This window comes from Anomaloglossus baeobatrachus, chromosome 10, assembly GCF_048569485.1.
Source record: "Anomaloglossus baeobatrachus isolate aAnoBae1 chromosome 10, aAnoBae1.hap1, whole genome shotgun sequence".
Lineage (NCBI taxonomy): Eukaryota > Metazoa > Chordata > Amphibia > Anura > Aromobatidae > Anomaloglossus > Anomaloglossus baeobatrachus.
The window spans coordinates 2,664,012-2,684,155 of NC_134362.1; the positions used below are offsets into that span (position 1 = coordinate 2,664,012).

The 20,144-nt window shown below is 52.7% G+C and overlaps 1 protein-coding gene across 1 annotated transcript in view; it reads left to right on the plus strand.

The window, feature by feature from the left end:
* Positions 1–20,144, plus strand: part of ABCC8 (ATP binding cassette subfamily C member 8) — a 186,393-nt gene that overhangs the window by 68,154 nt on the left and 98,095 nt on the right. Inside the window, exon 4 of the mRNA XM_075326474.1 lies at positions 17,606–17,772. Within this exon, the coding sequence (XP_075182589.1) occupies positions 17,606–17,772 (167 nt within the window). The remainder of the gene's footprint in view (positions 1–17,605; positions 17,773–20,144) is intronic.

Here is a 20,144-nt window from a genome sequence, read left to right on the forward strand (position 1 = left end):
ATTGGCCGTCACGCTTAGTCCCAGCCCTGAGACCAATCAGCCTCCGGGGGCGGTCTCTCCCCTCCATGCTGCCAGGAACGCTGGACGCCATTTTCCACGTGGGGAGCAGACACGGGTGAGATCGCCTCTTTGACTCTGCACTTCTGCAGCACTGTATATACACCGCTCTGCTCAGCGGTATATCGCTGTCTCTCTAGCGATGTGTGCCTGCTGGCTAGCGGTGTATATCAGCTATTAGCGGTATATACTGGCTCTGCCTGCAGGTATATGCCGACTGTTTGACAGTATATGCCATTTTGCTATCGGTATATACCGGCTGTGCATAGCAGTCACTTTATAATACTGCTAGTGGCTCCTCACTCATATAACTCTATCCCTATAGGGCTGTAGGACTCTATTGCTGACATGCGTAACCGCAAGGGTGATAAAGCTTCCCAGGCGTACCTGTACTATGCCTATACCAACTGTGGACGCTTTCTAATGGCCGAAGCTATCCACTATGCCGGGGCTGCGATGCCCCTACTACCGTGTCACAACAGAACCAGTTACCGGACCAGGAGGCCGCGCAGGTTTTGGATTCTGCTCCGGCCACCGGCCAGGCAGCACCCCCGTCTGATGACGTAACGCCTGCATGAACTCTTCTAATGTCTAAAAGGATAGAGGACCTTGCCGCTCAGATATCACAGCCGTACTCAGGCTCCCACGGCCTTCCCCCGGCTCAGCTCCCTCAGAGGAGCCCGCCTGCTTCGTCTGGTCCCTCTTCCCCAGAACGTAAAAAGGCTGTTTCCAAAAGGCGCCATTGCGACCTCTACGTCTCATCCGACTCGGACGATGGTCAGTCTGACCGAGGTTCTGTGACTTTTAGTAGTCACGATTCTCAAGACTCTGACTCTGATTCAGATGTCCCTTCTGAGTCTAGGCATATAGAAGACACACTAATTTCGGCTGTCAATCACTCTCTCGATTTCTGATCAGCCTCCGGACCCGACTTCAGTCAGCAATCAAGCGGGCCAAGAAGCCTCCTAAGTCCTTTGCCCTGGATCCGGTTTTTCGTCAAATTTTATCTAAACGGTGGGATCACTTCTCGGCGACACTCCCTGGCGTCTTCCCGACCACCCGGATCTTCTGTCGCAAGGTCCAATATTCCACCAGAAAACAGCACAGCTGCATTTAACGGCGTGGCACTTGAATCCTTGATTCTAGCCAAGTCAGGTTTTTCTTCTAAGGTAGTTCATACCATGCTTAATGCTCGGAAGCCCTCCTCCGCCAGTATCTATCACAGGACCTGGAAGACCTATCTTTCCTGGTGTGACCATCATAATCGGTCGCCCCTTGCCTTTTCAATCCCTAATGTTCTTGCCTTTCTGCAAGACGGTCTGGACTCGGGACTGGCTCTGAGTACCCTTAAGGGACAAGTTTCTGCCTTGTCAATATTCTTCCAGAAGCAGCTGGCTTCTCGTCCTCAGGTCCGTACCTTTCTTCAAGGGGTAGCGCATTTGGTCCCTCCTTATCGCCACCCCTTAGATCCCTGGGAACTGAATCTGGTTCTCGGAGCTCTTCAGCTTCCTCCCTTCGAACCTCTGAGAGAAATCTCTCTTCAACGACTGTCTTGGAAGGTTGCCTTTTTAGTCGCCATTACCTCTATCAGGCGAGTGTCCGAACTTGCGGCCCTTTCCTGTCGTTCACCTTACCTGATATTCCATCATAAGGTGGTCCTTCGGCCTTCCCCCGCCTTCCTTCCGAAGGTCGTATCTTCTTTCCACCTAAACAAGGACATTGTGTTGCCGTCATTCTGCCCGGCCCCGGTCCACTCCTTTTGAAAAAGCCCTTCACACTCTAGATCGTGTCAGGGCTCTGCTGATCTACATCTCCAGAACAGCGCCGTTGCGCAAGTCCGATGCCCTCTTCGTCCTCTCAGAAGGACCCAAAAAGGACAACCAGGCTTCTAAAACCACGATTTCTCGATGGATCAGGACTGCTATCTGTGAGGCTTACAAAGCACGACGTTTTGTTCCCCCTCAATCTGTGCGGGCCCACTCTACATGAGCAGTGGGTGCTTCCTGGGCTATCCGCCATCAGGCTTCGGCGGCCCAACTTTGCAAGGCCGCTACCTGGTCCAGTGTGCACACGTTTACAAAATTCTACAGAGTGCATACGCATGCTTCCGCGGATGCTGCTCTTGGAAGACAAGTCCTTCAGGCGGCAGTGGCCCATTTATAAGTGGCCACTGCTCGGTTCTTGACAGTGTTGATATGTGTTCACTGCAGTTGCAGTTGTTAGTCAGCTCTTAGTCTGATGTTATACACTGTTAATAGTTCAGTTCCCACCCAGGGACTGCTTTGGGACGTCCCACGGTCTGTGTCCCCCAATGAAAAGGCGAGAAAGGAAGGGACATTTTGGTGTACTCACTGTAAAATGTCTTCCTTGGAGCCTTTCATTGGGGGACACAGCTCCCACCCTTGTGGTTTTGGTTGTCCTTCTCCTACTGCTTTTACACCAAACTGAGCTAGTTTCCTGCCTAGCTGGGGTATATGCTGTGGGGGGAGGAGCTAACACTTTTTCAATCTAGTGTCACGCCTCCCTGGAGACTCCATAATACCCACTGTCTGTGTCCCCCAATGAAAGGCTCCAAGAAAGACATTTTACGGTGAGTACACAAAAATGTCATTTTTTTTTTAGCTTATTACGTCACCAAGCACAATGTTTAGCCGTACATCGCCAAGAGATAGTCCCCCCCCCACAGCTTCCCTACACACTATGACGGCCCCCCCCCACAGCCTCCCCACGCACTATAATGATGGTTCCCCCCACAGCCTCCCTACACACTATAATGATGGTCCACCCCACAGCCTCCCGACACACTATAATGATGGTCCACCCCACAGCCTCCCGACACACTATGATGTTCCCCCCCACAACCTCCCCACGCACTATGATGGTCCCCCCACAGCCTCCCTACACACTATAATGATGGTCCCCCCACAGCCTCCCTACACACTATAATGATGGTCCCTCCCCACGCACTATAATGATGGTCCCTCCCCACGCACTATAATGATGGTCCCCCCCCACGCACTATGATGGTCCCCCACAGCCTCCCTATGCACTATAATGATGGTCCCTCACAGCCTCCCCACGCAATATGATGGTCCCTCCCCACGCACTATAATGATGGTCCCCCCCACGCACTATCATGGTCCCCCACAGCCTCCCTACACACTATGATGGTCCCCCACAGCCTCCCCACGCAATATAATGTTGGTCCCTCCCCACGCACTATAATAATTGTCCCCCCCACGCACTATGATGGTCCCTCACAGCCTCCCTATGCACTATAATGATGGTCCCTCACAGCCTCCCTACACACTATAATGATGGTCCCCCCCACACCCTCCCCACGCACTATGATGGTCCCTCACAGCCTCCCTATGCACTATAATGATGGTCCCTCACAGCCTCCCCACACACTATAATGATGGTCCCCCCACACCCTCCCCACGCACTATAATGATGGTCCCTCCCCACGCACTATAATGATGGTCCCCCCCCTTATCCTCCCCACACACTATAATGATGGTCCCTCCCCACGCACTATAATGATGGTCCCCCCACGTTCTCCCCACACACTATAATGATGGTCCGTCCTCCCCACACAGTATAATGATGGTCCGTCCTCCCCACACAGTATAATGATGGTCCGTCCTCCCCACACAGTATAATGATGGTCCGTCCTCCCCACACACTATAATGATGGTCCCCCACAGCCTCACTACGCACTATAATGATGGTCCGTCCTCCCCACGCACTGTAATGATGGTCCCTCCCCACGCAATATAATGATGGTCCGTCCTCCCCACGCACTATAATGATGGTCCGTCCTCCCCACGCACTATAATGATGGTCCGTCCTCCCCACGCACTATAATGATGGTCCGTCCTCCCCACGCACTATAATGATGGTCCGTCCTCCCCACGCACTATGATGGTCCGTCCTCCCCACACACTATAATGATGGTCCGTTCTCCCCACACACTATAATGATGGTCCGTCCTCCCCACGCACTATGATGGTCCGTCCTCCCCACACACTATAATGATGGTCCGTCCTCCCCACACACTATAATGATGGTCCGTCCTCCCCACACAGTATAATGATGGTCCGTCCTCCCCACGCACTATGATGGTCCGTCCTCCCCACACACTATAATGATGGTCCGTTCTCCCCACACACTATAATGATGGTCCGTCCTCCCCACGCACTATGATGGTCCGTCCTCCCCACGCACTATGATGGTCCGTCCTCCCCACACACTATAATGATGGTCCGTCCTCCCCACACACTATAATGATGGTCCGTCCTCCCCACACAGTATGATGGTCCGTCCTCCCCACACACTATAATGATGGTCCGTCCTCCCCACACAGTATAATGATGGTCCATCCTCCCCACACACTATAATGATGGTCCGTCCTCCCCACGCACTATAATGATGGTCCGTCCTCCCCACGCACTATAATGATGGTCCGTCCTCTCCACGCACTATAATGATGGTCCGTCCTGCCCATGCACTATAATGATGGTCCGTCCTCCCCACGCACTATGATGGTCCTTCCTCCCCACGCACTATAATGATGGTCCGTCCTCCCCACGCACTGTAATGATGGTCCGTTCTCCCCACACACTATGATGGTCTGTCCTCCCCACACACTATAATGATGGTCTGTCCTCCCCACACACTATAATGATGGTCCGTCCTCCCCACACAGTATAATGATGGTCCGTCCTCCCCACGCACTATGATGGTCCGTCCTCCCCACACACTATAATGATGGTCCGTTCTCCCCACACACTATAATGATGGTCCGTCCTCCCCACGCACTATGATGGTCCGTCCTCCCCACACACTATAATGATGGTCCGTCCTCCCCACACACTATAATGATGGTCCGTCCTCCCCACACAGTATAATGATGGTCCGTCCTCCCCACGCACTATGATGGTCCGTCCTCCCCACACACTATAATGATGGTCCGTTCTCCCCACACACTATAATGATGGTCCGTCCTCCCCACGCACTATGATGGTCCGTCCTCCCCACACACTATAATGATGGTCCGTCCTCCCCACACACTATAATGATGGTCCGTCCTCCCCACACACTATAATGATGGTCCGTCCTCCCCACACAGTATGATGGTCCGTCCTCCCCACACACTATAATGATGGTCCGTCCTCCCCACACAGTATAATGATGGTCCATCCTCCCCACACACTATAATGATGGTCCGTCCTCCCCACGCACTATAATGATGGTCCGTCCTCCCCACGCACTATAATGATGGTCCGTCCTCCCCACGCACTATAATGATGGTCCGTCCTGCCCACGCACTGTAATGATGGTCCCTCCCCACACACTGTAATGATGGTCCCTCCCCACACACTGTAATGATGGTCCCTCCCCACACACTGTAATGATGTTCCCTCCCCACACACTGTAATGATGGTCCCTCCCCACACACTGTAATGATGGTCCCTCCCCACGCACTATAATGATGGTCCGTCCTCCCCACGCACTATAATGATGGTCCCTCCCCATGCACTATAATGATGGTCCGTCCTCCCCACGCACTGTAATGATGGTCCCTCCCCACACACTGTAATGATGGTCCCTCCCCACGCACTATAATGATGGTCCGTCCTCCCCACGCACTGTAATGATGGTCCGTCCTCCCCATGCACTGTAATGATGGTCCCTCCCCACACACTGTAATGATGGTCCCTCCCCACGCACTATAATGATGGTCCGTCCTCCCCACGCACTGTAATGATGGTCCCTCCCCACACACTGTAATGATGGTCCCTCCCCACGCACTATAATGATGGTCCGTCCTCCCCACGCACTATAATGATGGTCCGTCCTCCCCACGCACTATAATGATGGTCCGTCCTGCCCACGCACTGTAATGATGGTCCCTCCCCACGCACTATAATGATGGTCCGTCCTCCCCACGCACTATAATGATGGTCCCTCCCCATGCACTATAATGATGGTCCGTCCTCCCCACGCACTGTAATGATGGTCCCTCCCCACACACTGTAATGATGGTCCCTCCCCACGCACTATAATGATGGTCCGTCCTCCCCACGCACTGTAATGATGGTCCGTCCTCCCCACGCACTGTAATGATGGTCCCTCCCCACACACTGTAATGATGGTCCCTCCCCACGCACTATAATGATGGTCCGTCCTCCCCACACACTGTAATGATGGTCCCTCCCCACGCACTATAATGATGGTCCGTCCTCCCCACGCACTGTAATGATGGTCCCTCCCCACGCACTATAATGATGGTCCGTCCTCCCCACGCACTATAATGATGGTCCGTCCTCCCCACGCACTATAATGATGATCCGTCCCTCCCCACGCACTATAATGATGGTCCGTCCTCCCCACGCACTGTAATGATGGTCCGTCCTCCCCACGCACTATAATGATGGTCCGTCCTCCCCACGCACTGTAATGATGGTCCGTCCTCCCCACGCACTATAATGATGATCCGTCCCTCCCCACGCACTATAATGATGGTCCGTCCTCCCCACGCACTGTAATGATGGTCCGTCCTCCCCACGCACTATAATGATGGTCCGTCCTCCCCACACACTATAATGATGGTCCGTCCTCCCCACACACTGTAATGATGGTCCCTCCCCACGCACTATAATGATGGTCCGTCCTCCCCACGCACTGTAATGATGGTCCCTCCCCACACACTGTAATGATGGTCCCTCCCCACGCACTATAATGATGGTCCGTCCTCCCCACGCACTATAATGATGGTCCGTCCTCCCCACACACTATAATGATGATCCGTCCCTCCCCACACACTATAATGATGATCCGTCCCTCCCCACGCACTATAATGATGGTCCGTCCTCCCCACGCACTGTAATGATGGTCCGTCCTCCCCACACACTGTAATGATGGTCCCTCCCCACGCACTATAATGATGGTCCGTCCTCCCCACGCACTGTAATGATGGTCCGTCCTCCCCACGCACTATAATGATGGTCCGTCCTCCCCACGCACTATAATGATGGTCCGTCCTCCCCACGCACTGTAATGATGGTCCGTCCTCCCCACGCACTATAATGATGGTCCGTCCTCCCCACGCACTGTAATGATGGTCCATCCTCCCCACGCACTGTAATGATGGTCCGTCCTCCCCACGCACTATAATGATGGTCCGTCCTCCCCACACACTGTAATGATGGTCCCTCCCCACGCACTATAATGATGGTCCGTCCTCCCCACGCACTGTAATGATGGTCCCTCCCCACACACTGTAATGATGGTCCCTCCCCACGCACTATAATGATGGTCCGTCCTCCCCACGCACTATAATGATGGTCCGTCCTCCCCACACACTATAATGCTGCACAGGCTTCTCTGCATATTAATGTCTATGGAGGGGGGGCACATACTTTTCTCCTCGCAGAGCCTGTGTATGGATGTTATGGTATGATTGCGTGTAGATTGGTGCACAGTTCAGACACCGCTCGGTCCCCGCCGCCCTGTACTCCCAGCACGATCTCCTGGCCCTGGTGGGACGTGTCCGCTGTCGCTGGGACTGGCGTTATTCCAGACTCCACAGGAATATTAATTATTCAAAGAAAAGAGCAAATCCATAGAAGGAACGTAGCCCCCCCTCGGCCTCCAGCTTCTTGTGGTTCCAGCTGGAGGATTGCGCTGGTGACCCCTGCAGACTATTGCACCTGACCCCAGGAGTATACACTCTTACAGTCATGAGATATCCGTGTCCCGGTCATTAGACGTCAGGCCAAATTCATTAAATCTGGAAAATGCGTCACTTGATACAGCAGTCAATCAGATCTAGATGCTGTTGTTACACAGATCCAGTGTCACCCGCAGGAGTCTGGCGTAGTACACAGTGAGCGCAGTACTGGGCATCTGAGTGCGGGAATAAGACACGCTGTGCCATCTGTTGTGTGCAAAACTTTACATGTTGTCTCCTCCAGATACAAGTCTGTGCAGCCTGAAGGGAAGTCTGCTGTACAGTAGATTAATACAAGTCATTGAGTAGTCTGCTGTACGAAGATGAGTAGGAGGGAGCAGAGTCTTAGGATGCATGAGGATAGGGGGACAGTGGGGGAGGTGGGGGGACAGATGAATAGGAAGGAGCAGATGCTGAGGATACATCAGGAAGGGGAACAGCGGAGAGATTAGTGACCTGATCGGCCAGTCTGAAGAGATATGTCTTTAAAGCAAACTTTACAATGTGGGGGCTAAATATTAATCGGATCATCCAGGATAGTGCATTCCAAAATACTGATGCAGCACAAGAGGATTGCTGTGGGAGGTTCGAATAAATGAGGTTAGTCTTAGGTCATTAGCAGAATGAAGAGCATACGTAGGAAACAGACAGAGATGAGGAGGAGATGTAGGGGGTGCAGCACTGTGGAGAGGACGGGTAGGTGATAGAGATGAGGAGGAGATGTAGGGCGGTGCAGCACTGTGGAGAGGATGGGTAGGTCATAGACAGAGATGAAGAGGAGATGTAGAGCGGTGCAGGACTGTGGAGAGCTTTGTGGGTGAGAGTGAGAAGTTTATATTGTACTCTGTAGTGGATGGGTAACCAGTGCAATGACTGGCACAGGGTGGAGGCATCAGTGTAGTGTCTGGACAGAAATATGATCCTGGCTGCTGCATTCAGGATGGATTGGAGAGTTTACTAGGACTGAGACCAATTAGTAGAGCATTTTAGTAGTGCAGACATGAATTAATCAGAGTGACCGTAAGAGATTTTGCAGAGTCAAAGGTAATAAAATTGCATTTTGGAGATGTTTTTGAGGTGCAGGTGACATGAGTGAGTGATCAGATTTAGAACTTCCCTCTGTTCTCTATCTCAAATATGACTCTTAAGACCGCGTGCTGCTTGGAATTATGGTAGAACCACATATAGACAAGGCAATATCGGGTTTACCTAGGTTAATGGAGGGAGGAAACACAAGTTCAGTTTTGGAGAGATTCAGTTTCAGATAGTGAGGACATGATGTTAGAGGCAGTGGACAGACAGTCCCTGGTACTGTGCAGTAATGCGGAGTGATGTGCGGAGACGATGTGTATAACTGGTGTCATCAGCAGAGAGATGATCCTGGAAACCAAATCTGCTAATGGCTTGTCAAATATAGAGGAGGGTACCTAGAAGTGAACCCTGAGGAACCCTGGACAGTAAGGGGAGGGGGCCTAGGACTGAAGCCTGACAGTAAGAGAAGAGGACCTACAATAGAACCTTGAGGAACCCTGGACTGTAAGGGGAGGGGGCCTAGGACTGAAGCCTGACAGAAAGAGAAGAGGACCTACAATAGAACCTTGAGGAACCCTGGACTGTAAGGGGAGGGGGCCTAGGACTGAAGCCTGACAGTAAGAGAACAGGACCTACAATAGAACCTTGAGGAACCCTGGACTGTAAGGGGAGGGGGCCTAGGACTGAAGCCTGACAGTAAGAGAAGAGGACCTACAAGAGAACCTTGAGGAACCCTGGACTGTAAGGGGAGGGGGCCTAGGACTGAAGCCTGACAGTAAGAGAAGAGGACCTACAACAGAACCTTGAGGAACCCTGGACTGTAAGGGGAGGGGGCCTAGGACTGAAGCCTGACAGTAAGAGAAGAGGACCTACAATAGAACCTTGAGGAACCCTGGACTGTAAGGGGAGGGGGCCTAGGACTGAAGCCTGACCGTAAGAGAAGAGGACCTACAACAGAACCTTGAGGAACCCTGGACTGTAAGGGGAGGGGGCCTAGGACTGAAGCCTGACAGTAAGAGAAGAGGACCTACAACAGAACCTTGAGGAACCCTGGACTGTAAGGGGAGGGGGCCTAGCGCTGAAGCCTGACAGTAAGAGAAGAGGACCTACAATAGAACCTTGAGGAACCCTGGACAGTAAGAGAAGGAACCTAGGACTGAGCTTTGCATACACCTGACCGTAAAAGGAGGAGGCCAGTGTCAAATGCAGCAGAGATCCAGGAGAGATCAGTGTCCTGAGCCTGATGGAGCGGAGCATAGTGAGGAGGAGCTGGTGATCCAGTGTCAGAAGCTGCAGAGATCCAGTAGAGAGCAGTGTCCTGAGCCTGATAGAGCGGAGCACAGTGAGGAGGAGCTGGTGATCCAGTGTCAGAAGCTGCAGAGATCCAGGAGAGATCAGTGTCCTGAGCCTGATAGAGCGGAGCACAGTGAGGAGGAGCTGGTGATCCAGTGTCAGAAGCTGCAGAGATCCAGGAGAGATCAGTGTCCTGAGCCTGATAGAGCGGAGCACAGTGAGGAGGAGCTGGTGATCCAGTGTCAGAAGCTGCAGAGATCCAGGAGAGATCAGTGTCCTGAGCTTGATAGAGCGGAGCACAGTGAGGAGGAGCTGGTGATCCAGTGTCAGAAGCTGCAGAGATCCAGGAGAGATCAGTGTCCTGAGCTTGATAGAGCGGAGCACAGTGAGGAGGAGCTGGTGATCCAGTGTCAGAAGCTGCAGAGATCCAGGAGAGAGCAGTGTCCTGAGCTTGATAGAGCGGAGCACAGTGAGGAGGAGCTGGTGATCCAGTGTCAGAAGCTGCAGAGATCCAGGAGAGAGCAGTGTCCTGAGCCTGATCGAGCGGAGCACAGTGAGGAGGAGCTGGTGATCCAGTGTCAGAAGCTGCAGAGATCCAGGAGAGAGCAGTGTCCTGAGCCCGATAGAGCGGAGCACAGTGAGGAGGAGCTGGTGATCCAGTGTCAGAAGCTGCAGAGATCCAGGAGAGATCAGTGTCCTGAGCCTGATAGAGCGGAGCACAGTGAGGAGGAGCTGGTGATCCAGTGTCAGAAGCTGCAGAGATCCAGGAGAGATCAGTGTCCTGAGCTTGATAGAGCGGAGCACAGTGAGGAGCAGCTGGTGATCCAGTGTCAGAAGCTGCAGAGATCCAGGAGAGAGCAGTGTCCTGAGCTTCATAGAGCGGAGCACAGTGAGGAGGAGCTGGTGATCCAGTGTCAGATGCAGCAGAGATCCAGGAGAGATCAGTGTCCTGAGCCTGATCGAGCGGAGCACAGTGAGGAGGAGCTGGTGATCCAGTGTCAGAAGCTGCAGAGATCCAGGAGAGATCAGTGTCCTGAGCCCGATAGAGCGGAGCACAGTGAGGAGGAGCTGGTGATCCAGTGTCAGAAGCTGCAGAGATCCAGGAGAGATCAGTGTCCTGAGCCCGATAGAGCGGAGCACAGTGAGGAGGAGCTGGTGATCCAGTGTCAGAAGCTGCAGAGATCCAGGAGAGATCAGTGTCCTGAGCCTGATAGAGCGGAGCACAGTGAGGAGGAGCTGGTGATCCAGTGTCAGAAGCTGCAGAGATCCAGGAGAGATCAGTGTCCTGAGCTTGATAGAGCGAGCTGGTGATCCAGTGTCAGAAGCTGCAGAGATCCAGGAGAGATCAGTGTCCTGAGCCTGATAGAGCGGAGCACAGTGAGGAGGAGCTGGTGATCCAGTGTCAGAAGCTGCAGAGATCCAGGAGAGATCAGTGTCCTGAGCCCGATAGAGCGGAGCACAGTGAGGAGCAGCTGGTGATCCAGTGTCAGAAGCTGCAGAGATCCAGGAGAGATCAGTGTCCTGAGCCCGATAGAGCGGAGCACAGTGAGGAGCAGCTGGTGATCCAGTGTCAGAAGCTGCAGAGATCCAGGAGAGATCAGTGTCCTGAGCCTGATAGAGCGGAGCACAGTGAGGAGGAGCTGGTGATCCAGTGTCAGAAGCTGCAGAGATCCAGGAGAGAGCAGTGTCCTGAGCCCGATAGAGCGGAGCACAGTGAGGAGGAGCTGGTGATCCAGTGTCAGAAGCTGCAGAGATCCAGGAGAGAGCAGTGTCCTGAGCCCGATAGAGCGGAGCACAGTGAGGAGGAGCTGGTGATCCAGTGTCAGAAGCTGCAGAGATCCAGGAGAGATCAGTGTCCTGAGCCTGATAGAGCGGAGCACAGTGAGGAGGAGCTGGTGATCCAGTGTCAGAAGCTGCAGAGATCCAGGAGAGATCAGTGTCCTGAGCTTGATAGAGCGAGCTGGTGATCCAGTGTCAGAAGCTGCAGAGATCCAGGAGAGATCAGTGTCCTGAGCTTGATAGAGCGGAGCACAGTGAGGAGCAGCTGGTGATCCAGTGTCAGAACCTGCAGAGATCCAGGAGAGATCAGTGTCCTGAGCCTGATAGAGCGGAGCACAGTGAGGAGGAGCTGGTGATCCAGTGTCAGAAGCTGCAGAGATCCAGGAGAGATCAGTGTCCTGAGCCTGATAGAGCGGAGCACAGTGAGGAGCAGCTGGTGATCCAGTGTCAGATGCTGCAGAGATCCAGGAGAGAGCAGTGTCCTGAGCCTGATAGAGCGGAGCACAGTGAGGGAGAGCTGGTGATCCAGTGTCAGAAGCTGCAGAGATCCAGGAGAGATCAGTGTCCTGAGCCTGATAGAGCGGAGCACAGTGAGGGAGAGCTGGTGATCCAGTGTCAGATGCTGCAGAGATCCAGGAGAGATCAGTGTCCTGAGCCTGATAGAGCAGAGCACAGTGAGGAGCAGCTGGTGATCCAGTGTCAGAAGCTGCAGAGATCTTAGAGGATCAGCAGAGACCATTAGATTTAGCTGTTCATGGATCTTTAGAGACTTTAGTGAGAGCGGTTTCAGTAGAGTAAATATCGGATTGTAAAATGTAAAGAGAATTATTTTACCTGAGAGATTAGAGGAGAGTGGAGCGAGGAGTTCAGAGACCGGTCTGTAGTCCGCAGCGCAGTTCTGGTCTAGGGATGGTTTTAAGTAAAGGGTTAATGAGGACTTGTGTGTGACTGAGGAGGGAAAGACACCGGAGGAGAGAGGTTACTTACATTAGGTGAGTGGTGACGGGCGGGGAGAGGGCACGGAGCAGGTCACTGCTGCTGGTTTCTTTGTGGTTCTCCGATTTCCAAAGGCATATTGATGGGGATGTAGATTGTGTGCCCCAATGGGGACAGTGATGATGTCTGTAAAGAGCTGCAGAATACAGTGCCTACAAGTAGTATTCAACCCCCTGCAGATGTAGCAGGTTTACACATTCGGAATAACTTGGCATTGTGACATTTGGACTGTAGATCAGCCTGGAAGTGTGAAATGCAGCAAAAAAGAATGTTATTTCTTTTTTTATTTTTATTTTTTAAATTGTGAAAAGTTTATTCAGAGGGTCATTTATTATTCAACCCCTCAAACCACCAGAATTCTGTTTGGTTCCCCTAAAGTATTAAGAAGTATTTCAGGCACAAAGAACAATGAGCTTCACATGTTTGGATTAATTATCTCTTTTTCCAGCCTTTTCTGACTAATTAAGACCCTCCCCAAACTTGTGAACAGCACTCATACATGGTCAACATGGGAAAGACAAAGGAGCATTCCAAGGCCATCAGAGACAAGATCGTGGAGGGTCACAACACAAGGCTGGCAAGGGGTACAAAACCCTTTCCAAGGAGTTGGGCCTACCTGTCTCCACTGTTGGGAGCATCATCCGGAAGTGGAAGGCTTATGGAACTACTGTTAGCCTTCCACGACCTGGACAGCCTTTGAAAGTTTCCTCCCGTGCCGAGGCCAGGCTTGTCCGAAGAGTCAAGGCTAACCCAAGGACAACAAGGACAGAGCTCCGGGAAGATCTCATGGCAGTGGGGACATTGGTTTCGGTCAATACCATAAGTAACGTACTCCACCGCAATTGTCTCCGTTCCAGAGGAGCCCGTAAGGTACCTTTTACTTTCAAAGCGTCATGTCAAGGCTCGTCTACAGTTTGCTCATGATCACTTGGAGAACTCTGAGACAGACTGGTTCAAGGTTCTCTGGTCTGATGAGACCAAGATCGAGATCTTTGGTGCCAACCACACACGTGACGTTTGGAGACTGGATGGCACTGCATATGACCCCAAGAATACCATCCCTACAGTCAAGCATGGTGGTGGCAGCATCATGCTGTGGGGCTGTTTCTCAGCCAAGGGGCCTGGCCATCTGGTCCGCATCCATGGGAAGATGGATAGCACGGCCTACCTGGAGATTTTGGCCAAGAACCTCCGCTCCTCCATCAAGGATCTTAAGATGGGTCGTCATTTCATCTTCCAACAAGACAACGACCCAAAGCACACAGCCAAGAAAACCAAGGCCTGGTTCAAGAGGGAAAAAATCAAGGTGTTGCAGTGGCCTAGTCAGTCTCCTGACCTTAACCCAATTGAAAACTTGTGGAAGGAGCTCAAGATTAAAGTCCACATGAGACACCCAAAGAACCTAGATAACTTGGAGAAGATCTGCATGGAGGAGTGGGCCAAGATAACTCCAGAGACCTGTGCCCGCCTGATCAGGTCTTATAAAAGACGATTATTAGCTGTAATTGCAAACAAGGGTTATTCCACAAAATATTAAACCTAGGGGTTGAATAATAATTGACCCACACTTTTTTGTTGAAAATTTATTAAAATTTAACTGAGCAACATAACTTGTTGGTTTGTAAGATTTATGCATCTGTTAATAAATCCTGCTCTTGTTTGAAGTTTGCAGGCTCTAACTTATTTGCATCTTATCAAACCTGCTAAATCTGCAGGGGGTTGAATACTACTTGTAGGCACTGTATATGGCACTCTATAAGCCTAATAATACATGAAAGCTTGTGGAGGCAGTCTATTGTGCCGCAGCTATGTGCCTACAAAGACAGACGTACTGAGGCAGGAGCCTACCCTGCTGTATGGCAGCTTTACTCCTGGTAGTACTGCCATGATGTGTAGATCGTCCACATCCTCAACAGGTCATTATTTGGGGTTCTCCCCATCTGCTGATCTGTTATTTACCTTGGAGAATACTGCTATCTGTCAGAGGTGCTCCGGTGGGGAGGCTGGAGGCGACTTGCTCCGGTGGGGAGGCTGGAGGCGACTGGCTCCGGTGGGGAGGCTGGAGGCGACTGGCTCCGGTGGGGAGGCTGGAGGCGACTGGCTCCGGTGGGGAGGCTGGAGGCGACTGGCTCCGTTGGGGAGGCTGGAGGCGACTGGCTCCGGTGGGGAGGCTGGAGGCGACTGGCTCCGGTGGGGAGGCTGGAGGCGACTGGCTCCGGTGGGGAGACCGGAGGCGACTGGCTCCGGTGGGGAGGCCGGAGGCGACTGGCTCCGGTGGGGAGGCCGGAGGCGACTGGCTCCGGTGGGGAGGCCGGAGGCGACTGGCTCCGGTGGGGAGGCCGGAGGCGACTGGCTCCGGTGGGGAGGCCGGAGGCGACTGGCTCCGGTGGGGAGGCCGGAGGCGACTGGCTCCGCTGGGGAGGCCGGAGGCGACTGGCTCCGCTGGGGAGGCCGGAGGCGACTGTCTTATGATTCAGGGACAGATGAGGATCAAACAATGCGGAAACCCAAAGAGTAACCAGAGTGGCTGGAACCTTAACTGATTGCAGCCCTAATCCTGACACACTACTAGAAGTAGCCGTGGGACGAGCCTACGATGACCTAGTCGTCTCGACACAGCCGGAGAGCTAAATATTCTTACAGATAGAAATATAAGAAAAGCTAATCTGCCTCGGAGCCATCCCCAAAGATATAGATAGCCCCCCCCAAATGTAAAGACTACAGTAATATAGGAAAACACAATACAAAGCTAGAAAAACAGGTTCAGCAAAGGTGAGGCCCAAACTATCTTTATCGGAAAGGATAGGAAGGAGTACTGTCTGCAGCCGTAAAAACCCTAATAAATACCAGCACATCTGATATGGAAAAGCCCTGAGACCAAACTGCCTCTCCCCCACTATATCAGCACTCTGATGTTACTGGGATCCAAAAACCCTAATATAGATGGGGGACTGAATTAATACCAAGCATGACAAAACACAATACATTGCAGAATCATGGAGCTGGGTATATAGACACTCCCAGCAGGGAATGATCCAACTTCACCAAGAACTCCACATAGCCAAAATAGGAATCAAGCATTCGTATCAAAACAGAAAAAACAACAAGAAAGTGGAAACAAGCAAGAGGTACAAGACCAACTTATCTGAGAGGGGAGTTCTGGTAGAGAGCAGGGCTGGTTTCAGAATGTCCTTAACACACACGATATCCATTGAGCACCGGCAAGTAACAGGAGAAAACTTCTCAGTTATATACCCCAATCTGAGAGACCTGATTGCCAGTCCTCCACAGGTGTGTGGCTGTCATTCCACAAATCAACTGCACCGCCAGCACTAATCACAAGAGGGAGCCCAAAACTGGAAAATGTATTCCCAACACGACTGGCTCTGGTGGGGCGGCTGGAGGCGACTGGCTCCGGTGGGGCGGCTGGAGGCGACTGGTTCCGGTGGGGAGGCTGGAGGCGACTAGCTCCGGTGGGGAGGCTGGAGGCGACTGGCTCCGGTGGGGAGGCTGGAGGCGACTGGCTCCGGTGGGGAGGCTGGAGGCGACTGGCTCCGGTGGGGAGGCTGGAGGCGACTGGCTCCGGTGGGGAGGCTGGAGGCGACTGGCTCCGGTGGGGAGGCTGGAGGCGACTGGCTCCGGTGGGGAGGCTGGAGGCGACTGGCTCCGGTGGGGAGGCTGGAGGCGACTGGCTCCGGTGGGGCGGCTGGAGGCGACTGGCTCCGGTGGGGAGGCTGGAGGTTACTGGCTCCGGTGGGGAGGCTGGAGGCGACTGGCTCCGGTGGGGCGGCTGGAGGCGACTGGCTCCGGTGGGGCGGCTGGAGGCGACTGGCTCCGGTGGGGAGGCTGGAGGCGACTGGCTCCGGTGGGGAGGCTGGAGGCGACTGGCTCCGGTGGGGAGGCTGGAGGCGACTGGCTCCGGTGGGGAGGCTGGAGGCGACTGGCTCCGGTGGGGAGGCCGGAGGCGACTGGCTCCTGTGGGGAGGCCGGAGGCGACTGGCTCCTGTGGGGAGGCCGGAGGCGACTGGCTCCTGTGGGGAGGCCGGAGGCGACTGGCTCCTGTGGGGAGGCCGGAGGCGACTGGCTCCTGTGGGGAGGCCGGAGGCGACTGGCTCCTGTGGGGAGGCTGGAGGCGACTGGCTCCGGTGGGGAGGCTGGAGGCGACTGGCTCCGGTGGGGAGGCTGGAGGCGACTGGCTCCGGTGGGGAGGCTGGAGGCGACTGGCTCCGGTGGGGAGGCTGGAGGCGACTGGCTCCGGTGGGGAGGCTGGAGGCGACTGGCTCCGGTGGGGCGGCTGGAGGCGACTGGCTCCGGTGGGGCGGCTGGAGGCGACTGGCTCCGGTGGGGCGGCTGGAGGCGACTGGCTCCGGTGGGGAGGCTGGAGGCGACTGGCTCCGGTGGGGAGGCTGGAGGCGACTGGCTCCGGTGGGGAGGCTGGAGGCGACTGGCTCCGGTGGGGAGGCTGGAGGCGACTGGCTCCGGTGGGGAGGCTGGAGGCGACTGGCTCCTGTGGGGAGGCCGGAGGCGACTGGCTCCTGTGGGAAGGCCGGAGGCGACTGGCTCCTGTGGGGAGGCCGGAGGCGACTGGCTCCTGTGGGGAGGCCGGAGGCGACTGGCTCCGGTGGGGCGGCTGGAGGCGACTGGCTCCGGTGGGGATCTAATGTTATAATCCTGCTGTCCTCTTTTATATCGGCATCTTCCTCTTCTCCGCAGCATTACTCGTGTATTGGACTTTAGCTTTTGTTACAAAAACCATCAAGTTTGTGAAGTTCTGTGACAACGGCATCGGGTTCCTGCAGCTTCGCTTCTGTCTGACGGGATTATTGGCCATCTTCTACGGCATGCTGCTGATGGTGGAGATGAATGTCATCAGAGTGCGGGTGAGAAATGGCCGCTGCATGTCTAGATGCCTATATGAGATGTATCGATGCATGGCCGTATACACACTTCCCCTGTATGTGTAATAATTGACTTCTATGGCGCTGACGCAGTCCGCAGCACCGTACAATATACACAATATTAGACATTACAGACTGGTGAGAGGGTCCTGCTCACAAGCTACGATCAATGACGAAATGGGGGGACACGAGGTAAGAGCTTGTCCTGTATGTGTGACCCATCAGTATAATGGGGACAGTCATAAAATGCTGCCTGTGCCGCCATCACCCAGGATCTGTACATGGAGGGCGAGAAACTGCCAATGGGCAGGCGAGGATGATGAAGACGAAGATTCAGGGGAACAAACTACTTGTTCACTGGGTTCCCAGATGGTGCATCACCACGAGCCTTAGCAATATCCGACTCCACATCAGTACTGAGCGTCGACACCATTTGTAACCCAAACGTCAAGGGTCCCCATGCTTACGTTTGGGTTATGAGCCTATGTGTTTTGGCCAAAATATGGACCAATACCTCACATTTATTATCATTTTGCCGTATATGATTTTAATCGCACTATTTTTCGCAAGGGGCAGCCGGGCCTTCTGAGTGTCTTCCCTTTGTGCTAGTGCACTTATATAGTGCTGGGCAGCCTGATCTAATAGTATTGGCGTCCTCAATAGGCTGTGACTGGACATTGTGCATTGCACATATCTATGTGACTGGCGCCCTATGTAAAACCTCATTAGTGTACATGTTCAATACCGGCAGCCACCCCCTCCATGAATTGGTAGGAGCTCGCTGCCCTACCGCCCCTTATACTTCACCACCGGAAGAGACAAGGTCTGCAAATGTCTCACTAGTGCAGCAGCCGGGGCCATACTGGAATATAGTGACACCAGCTATAATGTCACCTCAGCTCACCTGCAAGATGTGCGCGGGTCAGAAGACCCCCAACAGGGAACAAAAGATCCAGCACTGAAAATTAACTCATTAATGCAAAAATGCAAGTGGTGAACATGGAGGAGACAGAAAACACCCCCGATACTGTCTACATCTCCAGGCGAGGTTACAACTACGGGGTTATTCCTGGAGACGTCACCAGTGTTGGGGGTGTTTTCTGTCTCCTCATGTGGGGCATTGCCACGTTCAGGAGAAATTGTGTAACACATTATGGGGCCTTTTTTTTACCTATTCCCTTTGTGAAAGTTTGGAAATCTGGGGATAAAAGAACATTTTGGTGATAACACTGTCATTATTTTTGTTCACTGCTTGTGCATGTTCTCCTGTCACCCTTATGAAATTACAACATTTATGGCTAAAACAACATTTTTGTGGAAAATATTAGATTTTTCATTTTCACTGCTCAACGTTCTAAAATTTTGTGAAGCCCCTCAGGGGTTGAAGATGCTCATCAAACATATACACAAATTCCCTGAGGGGATTCGTTTAGAAAATTGGGTCACTTGTGCGGGTTTGTCACTGTTTACCCACATAAGGGGGTCTCCAAACGTGGCATGGCATCCAGTAACAATTCTAGCCAATTTTGCTTTCCAAAAGTCAAATAGATTTTGATCCATGCCGTGGGCCCAAGCAGAGGTTTTCCACACATATGGGGTTATCCTTCTAAATTTCACCACAAAGGGGCATTTTATATGGTTACCCGTGTGAAACAGTAAAATTTGGGTCTAAAATAACATTTTGTTTGTTTGTGGGAAAAATATAATTTTTTTTTTATGTTCTCCATGTTATAAAATTTTGTGAAGCATCTGGGGCTTCAAGGTTCTGATCACATATCAAGATAAATTCCTTGAGGGGTCTAGTTTCCAAAATGTGGTCACTGGTGGGGAGCTCCACTGTTCAGGCCCCTCAGGGGGTCTCCAAACGCAACATGGCGTTTGCTGTAGATTTTGTGATCTAATGGCGCTCCTTTCCTTCCGAGCCCTGCCGGGCGCCTAAACAGTAGATTTCCACCACATATGGGGTATCCCTGTACTCAATAGAAATTGCACTATAACTGTTATGCTGCTTTTTTTTCTTATTACTCTTGTGAAAATACTACATTTTATGGCTAAAGTAACATTTTTGTTGGAAAGAGTAAAATTTTCATTTTCCCCTTACACATTGCTTTAGTTCCTGTGACGCACCTAAAGGGTTAATAGTCTTGGATGTGGTGTTGAGCAGTGTGAGGGGTGCAGTTTTTATCATGGGGTCACTTTTGGATATTTTCTGTCACCTCGGCCTCTCAAAGTCACTTCAATTGTGATGTGGTCCCTAAAAAAAATGGTTTTGTAAATTTTGTTGGAAAAATGAGAAATTGTTGATGAACTTTAACCTAACAAAAAGCATGCGGGGAATGTGATTGATTAACTGT